Raw genomic sequence first — 8,263 nt, 5'->3', positions numbered from 1 at the left:
GGTTTTGAGCTTTTATATAGGGCAATATCCACTGAACATGCTCAAAGCGCTTTACAAGGGGTCCTTAACCAACAGCAACGCTTAACACGTAGGACGTTAGAACGAAACATGACGCCTGTTTGGCGATATTACAATTTTACACAACAGATACAACACTGTTAATGGCCAGGTATTCATTGTACACCAGAGTCATCAGAGTACAGTGAGAGATTGTGAGTAAAGAAGCTTTCCCAACTCAACTATGCACCGCTCTGAATGGGACTTGAACCCAGGACCTTGAGATCCAATGGCGAGTGTCATTCCACAGTGCCACATGCCCGCACAGATTTCCATTCCCCCCTTGAAATAGACCCTGAAGACACATTTCCCTTGGGGGATTGATGAAGGAAATACGTTCCGTAAATCTGTAAAGAAATTTGACAACATATAACATGACAGTTTTTCACATGGAGACTTTTATTGTTAGTGAAATAAGAGAGCAGAATGAAAAATTGTTACATTGACTCAAAATGGTATTATGTTTGTTTTGCTTGTTTTTAAGGGTTTTATGGCGCTTGCGACATATTTCGGTGATTCACCGGCAGTAAAATGAGGAAAATGGGATAGGCTGAACATTCTAGATTTACAATCAAACCACCCAAGAAAAAGTAAGACAAAGGGGAAATTGGTTCAAATAGGGAACAGTTGTAGGTTCCAAGATTACTATGCCATCAATGTACAGGCACAGGCTGCATTCACATCTTTGAACAGAGTTTGGAGAACTAAAGATATCTCCCTTCGACTAAAGCTAAGACTTTTCAACTCAAATGTGAAGTCTGTCCTACTGTATGGATGTGAAACTTGGAACGCATCACAGGCATGTATAAGGAGGGTACAGATTTTCGTAAACAGGTGCATGTGTAAGCTACTCAGAATAAAATGGATGGATAGAATAAAAAATGAAGAAGTATGGAAAAGAACACAGCAGAAACCAGTGGGAGAGGAAATAGGAAGAAGACGATGGAGGTGGATTGGACACACGCTTAGAAAGAACGACTCCACTATAACAAAGAAAGTATTGGACTGGAACCCTCAGGGCAGAAGATCAAGGGGAAGGCCATGAGGAACATGGAGAAGAATTAAAGAAGCTGATATACAGAGAAGTGGTAAGACCTGGTATGAGATTAAAAAGATAGCTCAGGATAGAGAAGGGTGGAAACTGTTTGTCTGTGGCCTATACCCTGACCCAGGGTGAAAAAGGGAATGATGATGATGAATGTACTTAGTTTGAGATCACCTAAAAGTCTCATCCAGACACCAGCAGAACACATTCAAGTGTTTACAAAACATAACTAACAATACATAATAGAGAGCTGATTAACAAGGGAAAAAAACATCATCTCCCAAAACTATAACAATACATTTGACTGTCTCCCTCCCAGTCAAGTACTCCAGCCAGGGCTAGGACAAAACTGAGTAATCCCATTCCAGGACAAAGACAGAAAGCAACTTGAAAAACAGATATAAGGAGATAGAAGACATAGCGTGACCTCCTGTCCACCATAGGAGGTCAAAGGACCCCGACCAGTGGTATTATGTCATGGCGGTTTAGAAGATACGGAACTGAATATTTACAATCAATGATCTGAAACATGGAATAAAGTCTATGCTTTCGTCATTGAGATCGTTGTGATTATTTCACAGTGAGTTACTTTCCTTTTCAAGACAAGATCCATTCCAATGTAATACCAATTTGATCTGATGGGTTGAAATCGACGTGCACATATTTTCAGCTCTGATAGCTGAACGCAAGTTTGGGCTTGATTTAAAATTGTTGTAATGGAAATTATTTTTGTCTGTTTGAGAGTATTTTCATTACATCAATAGGCCCATAACAATTTGGGTTATCAGACCTACAAATAAGTACACATTGGTTAAAATTCAACATGCATCAATCAATATTGTTAAGTTTTCAAATTTTAAGAAAAAATACACACACACACAAACACCCAAAAAACTTGAGCTTTTATATAGCACAATATCCACTAAATATGCTCAAAGCGCATTACCATGGGTCCCTGACCAATAGCAACAAGTAACATGCAGAACGAGATATGACGCCTGTTAGGCGATATTACAAATTTTTTTTCGACAGAAAACGTCGCTGTTAACGGCCAGGTACTAATTTTACACCTGAGTACGGTGAGAGAATGTCAGTAAAGAGCCTTTTCCAAGGACTCAATTATGCGCTGAGCGAGGCTCTGACCCAGGACTTTCTGATCTGAAAACGAGTGACATATCACAAGACCACATAGCCACACAACAGCATCAACAAAATTAAATGTAGAAAATAAAAACTTTGAGTGAGAAAGATGTTTAATATTTTTCAAGACTGTAGCGTAGTACTAGGATAATGAAAGACTTTCTGTGATAATTTGCTCTAGAACATAATGACAACAACATCAAAAATGGTTTAATCTCTCACCTCATAAAATGGCAAAATGAGGAAGAAATTATAAATGGCAGGTTTGTGAAAAATAAACGTCAATCAAAAACATGTTGTGGTTAATGTTTGCTTGTTATGATGCACAGTCGAAACGCGTACCCTTGTGAAGAATATAAACATTAAATCGTCCCAAGCACAGTGGAAACGCGTGCCCTTGTGAAGAATATAAACATTAAATCGTCCCAAGCACAGTGGAAACGCGTGCCCTTGTGAAGAATATAAACATTAAATCGTCCCAAGTGTAGTAGGGATGGAAACTTATTCACTTCACTTAATGGGTGGATATATGTTATGCGCAGGATGTTGGCGCAAAATCATCAATTGAAGAAATAAAGATGTTATAAAGTTTTTGGAAGCGGAAACTTCGAGAGAGCAGGAGGAGGAGTTGTAGTTGAAGGTACTAAGTAAACGTGGCCTCTATCTGTCTAGGGGTATTCGATCAAGCCACGTCCCGGTTCCCAGATGGATTGTTGACTCTTGGAAAAAGAGGAATTAAAAACACAGAGATAAACTAAGGAATAAAATAAGCAAAGTAACTTAAGTTACACTAAAATAATATATCGTTTAATAAAGTAAAAGCAAGAGTCTATTTTTGATCAAACAATGATCAACATGCAATGACGATAACAACAATAACGACAACAATTACACTACATGCGCTCCACAGTCACACACACAATGTAGGTAGCAATCATTCGTCACGCGACAGCGATAACGACTCACAACATTATACCAACTGTCGTCGTCACCATCGACGCTGTCCGCGTCACAACATCATCGTCGTCGTCATCATCATCACCACCACATCAGCATCATCATCATCATCATCATCATCATCACATCACCAACACCAACATCATCATCATCATCATCATCGCCATCATATTATAATCATCACAATCATCTGATGAGACCAGAGAGCAAACAAAGGTTATGTCAGATGCGTCTAGCTAAATACGCATCAAATATATACGGCCCCGAGCCGCCCCAAAACAACCAACATTCCTCTCTCAAATCATCATCAACAATTACTACAATGATTATTACCAATACCATCAATACAAAAGATGTATAAATGTATATAATGATAAACAACAATGATAACGAACGATCTCCTATCCCAAATCATTATGACAATAACAACATAACAACATTTGTTCACATACATAAGCATTTAGTATTCCTCAATATTAACATATTATGATACTAGAATATCATTTCATCAAAAAGTCAGCATAAACCTAAGTCTAAAACTAACTTTATTAAAGACCACAACGTGAGTCACCAATATGTAACTCACTCTGATATTGTCCTGTAATCATCAATTACACCTCCAGAGTCAATGAGTAACTTGTGAGTACATGACTGGCATACACCGTATGTCAGCGGTTTAACATGACTACTGTCGTATTAGAGACGACGTCATCAGCGATCTCCCACGTAATTACGAGTCAGGCCTGATTACATGATGAAGCCAGAGAGTCAACGAAGGTTATGTCAGATACGTCTTTTACGCATCAAATATACGGCCCCGAGCCGCCCCAAAACAACCAACGTTTCTCCCCCATCACCATAAAGACAATTCAATGTAATTATCTCCCGTAAAACATATATCGCCCCAGAGACAAGGACATGGTTACCATCCAGCGGCAACACCGTACCTTCCAAGATAAGACAAACCAACGTACTCACAATGTTATCATTACCAATAGCATGTAAGACAAAAACATCAAATATCAAAATCATCATATATAACATAATTCCAGTCTTAATATTATTATTTTTATTATTATTATTATTATTATTATTTTTATTATTATTATTATTATTATTATTATTATTATTATTATTATTATTATTATTATTATTTTTATTATTATTATTATTATTATTATTATTATTATTATTATTATTATTATTATTATTATTATTATTATTATTATTATTATTATCATTAATGATCTCTAAAATCTTAACATTATAAATTTAGTCTAAGAAATATTCTGGCAGCAACTCACCTTGGAAAAAGAGGAATTAAAAACACAGAGATAAACTAAGGAATAAAATAAGCAAAGTAACTTAAGTTACACTAAAATAATATATCGTTTAATAAAGTAAAAGCAAGAGTGAAGTTGCACAGAACTGCTGCTCTTTATAAAGGCCTAAAAGGTATGTGGGCGGAAAGCCCTGGTGGAATTTTAGTTTCCATATAAGGAAATGTTGAAAGAGTTGCTAACTTTAACCACATAAAATTCTATAAAAATCAAGCTTTCCACCCAAACGGGATGGCTATGTCCATATAAGGTAACTACGCTCTCCACCAATCGCTGCAACTTACAAAGGGGCGAGATGGGGAGTGAGGGGAAATGATAAACACATTCTACTCACAAATATACAAATACATAAAAGACGGGTATACCGTTAGCGTCTACCAAGCATGAATATTCAAATTCAATACATTTCTCACCAATGAGCGCAAAGGGATGTACCACAAAGAAGATAACATCAGAACCAAACAGTCTTAGGAAGAGTAGGTATGAGTCAGAGAGACAGGAAGAGGGAAGGACAGGTAGGCAGATGAAGAAATAAATGAGAGAGAGAGAGAGAGAGAGAGAGAGAGAGAGAGAGAGAGAGAGAGAGAGAGAGAGATAGCGAGGGAGAGAGAGAGAGAGAGAGAGAGAGAGAGAGAGAGAGAGAAATGTAGAGAGAGAGAGAAAGAGAGAGAGGGAGAGAGAGAAAGGGAGTGTTAGTTCACACTTTCATACAACAGGACGCCATGTAACTGTAACACGATACACTTGAGTGAATGCAATCTTGTGTAGAATCACAATCAGACATTCCATCAAACACACAGTACAATGCTACGGTCCCTGGTTCAAATCCCACTATTATACAGAATGACAACCAGAAATGTGGGAGTTACAAATGATGAAAGAACCCTCAAACAGACTGCTACCCAGGTATTTGAGATCTAAGAAACCTGGTTAAAAGTTAACAATCAACACACAGACATACTGGCACCCAGGGATTTGCGAGCTACGAAACATGATTTAAAATTCAATAAACACACAACCAGACTAACAATAAGGTATTCGTAACCCTATTACACAAGCACGGTGGAAACGCGTACCCTTGTGAAGAATATAAACATTAAATCGTCCCAAGCATGGTGGAAACGCGTGCCCTTGTGAAGAATATAAACATTAAATCGTCCCAAGCACAGTGGTGGAAACGCGTACCCTTGTGAAGAATATAAACATTAAATCATCCCAAGCACGGTGGAAACGCGTACCCTTGTGAAGAATATAAGCATTAAATCGTCCCAAGCACGGTGGAAACGCGGTGGAAACGCGCACCCTTGTGAAGAATATAAACATTAAATCGTCCCAAGCACGGTGGAAACGCATACCCTTGTAAAGAATATAAACATTAAATCGTCCCAAGCACGTTGGAAACGCGTACCCTTGTGAAGAATATAAACATTAAATCGTCCCAAGCACGTTGGAAACGCGTACCCTTGTGAAGAATATAAACATTAAATCGTCCCAAGCACGTTGGAAACGCGTACCCTTGTGAAGAATATAAACATTAAATCGTCCCAAGCATCGGGTTATCTCTGAAGTGTAATGGTAGCACATCTGACTGGTAATCAGGAGGTCTCAGGATCAATCCCAAGTTGAAGCATGCGATATTGTGTGTGTGTTGGAATGATTTTTTTCCCTGTCTTTTTATTTCTGTTTTGTCCAGCACCGATCCATACACCCCTTCCAGACTTGGTCTCCCATCCAATAATGTTTTTCTTTAAACATAAACAGCTTTGACTTCTAACAAATTAATATTGATAAATAAGAATTTAAAATAAATTTTTCATTATTGAAGAAAAACACAATTTATGCCTTTCTTTTTCACTCGGAAATAAATATAATATTTACATCTGATAAATCGGACATCTTTGTGCCAGGAAAATATCCTGTCATTTTATATTTTATATTGTATTGTAAAGCGCTTTGAAGTGTCAGCCACAGTGCTTCGCCGCTAGTTGCTAGGGCGAGGTGACTTGCTCAAGGCCACACAACAAGGCAGGTATTCGAACTCGGTACCTTTTGGGTATGAAGCAAAGACTGTGCCACTGAGCAACGCTGCCTCTGACAATCATGGCACAACAAAAATATAATATTCTTTAAAATATATCATAAACGAAAGGAAAACATAAGTTTCCAAGAAGATGTGTTGAACATAAAGATTTAGCAATGACTATCCCGCACAAATCTTTGGGCCTCTTTTTCGCTCACGGAGTGCCCGAATTCGCGTCAAAATATGGGACGAAGCCGTTTCGTATATGCTATTTTAAAAAATTAATTACGACGCTGTTTATCGATGAATATGACTGAAAGGTGGCACACAGTTAGAAAAAAGGTCATTTTAGATTATGTCAAGCGACAAAACTCGTGCGATTACCAGAAGACCGTTAAAAATAGATTTTTACTCTTTGGAGTAAAATATTTCTAAAACTACCGGGCGTGGAGGTTTTGTCGCTGACAAGGTAATACATGGACATTTCTTATTTTTGGTTGTAAAATTTCATATGAATATGACGAGTACTTTTCCTGTATTTTACAAAACACCATCCTAATTTGCTCTTCAAGTTTCAATCTTTTAATCCACTTTTTACGCAAGATACAACAAAAGGTCGAAAAAAAAAAATGCCGAAAAAGCGTCCCATATTTTCGCGTTTTTTTCCTCTTTGCGGGTCATCCAAATAAATGACACCTTTAAAACTGTATAACTTGTTTATTTATGAATGGATTTTCACAATTCAAAAACATTTTTACTCAGTGGAGATAGGGCTTGGATTTTAAAATTTTCCTCAAAAAGAGAAAATAACATTTTTCATAGTCATTGCTAAAAGATTTCAGTAGAAACCAATCTCAAAGTCTAAAAACAACCTCTTCAGCATCATCAAGCTTTGGTCCGTTTCGAGTCATATTCTGCCATGCGAGTTTCTCTACCTCTCTCCCATTTCTGAAGGTCTGACGGAGACAGCATTTTCTCCATGACCTTCTTCATCAATTTGTCACAATCACAAAACACTCTAGCACCAAGTTTTTCTCCGTCTTTTCCTTTCTTTCTGCAGTCGCTGTCATAAGGGGTTGTTTGTCTTGAAAACAAAAAAATAAAGAGAAAAGAAGAGTCAAATCAGTATAAAAAGTACCTTGAGTACAAAAGCTATTGATCCTCATTGACAACGATTGTATAAAGTTTGACCAGCAAATTAAAAAAAAACAAACTTAAGCTTGAAGAAAAAACTTCAGCTTTTATATAGCACAATATCAACTAAACGAGCTCAAAGTGCTTTACAAGGGGTCCCTGGCAAGCCCGTAGGCAATATTACAAATTTTTTTTCGAACGGAGACAAAGCTGTTAACGGCCAGGTACTCATTTTACACCCGAGTACGGTGAGAGAATGTGAGTAAAGAGCCTTTTCCAAGGACTCAGCTATGCGCCAAGCAAGGCTTGAACCCGGGACCTGCCGATCCGAAAGCGAGTGTCATGCGGTATGACACCACAAGACCACATAGCCGCAGTTATAAATGGGTCACTGGTTATCGACTTGTTTAGTCTTGAACAAAAGGGTGATGGTTTAATGCATTAACTCCTTCAGCACTGGGGCTATGTTCGCATTTCCGTCACAAAATGGCTGACACTGATTGAAGCAGCATGAGAATGACAAGCTCAGACAAAGCGACATTCAAATTCAGAGCAAAATCTCAAACAAAA

The 8,263-nt window shown here is 37.8% G+C and overlaps 1 protein-coding gene across 3 annotated transcripts in view; it reads right to left on the bottom strand.

The window, feature by feature from the left end:
* Window positions 1-434: 434 nt before the first annotated feature.
* The window catches only part of LOC144968189 (NAD-dependent protein deacetylase-like), a 14,527-nt gene continuing 6,698 nt past the window's right edge, over window positions 435-8,263 (bottom strand). For 2 of the 3 annotated variants that reach the window (XR_013644541.1, XR_013644542.1), the window contains exons 7-8: window positions 6,054-7,643; window positions 435-2,585 (exon numbers count right to left, since the gene is read on the bottom strand). Coding sequence is in view for 1 of the 3 variants with exons in the window: in XM_078906285.1 (XP_078762411.1) it covers window positions 7,445-7,643 (199 nt within the window). In the remaining 2 variants the exon portion in view is untranslated. Of the gene's footprint in view, window positions 2,962-6,053; window positions 7,644-8,263 lie in introns of all 3 variants that reach the window. The other variant, XM_078906285.1, reaches the window with a different exon arrangement.

The sequence above is a fragment of the Berghia stephanieae genome, chromosome 3 (assembly GCF_034508935.2).
Source record: "Berghia stephanieae isolate SIO BIC M18660-M18661 chromosome 3, UCSD_Bste_1.3, whole genome shotgun sequence".
In the NCBI taxonomy this organism is placed as follows: Eukaryota; Metazoa; Mollusca; class Gastropoda; order Nudibranchia; family Aeolidiidae; genus Berghia; species Berghia stephanieae.
Note: the sequence above shows the minus strand (reverse complement) of the source record. Positions and strands in the feature narration are given on the sequence as shown.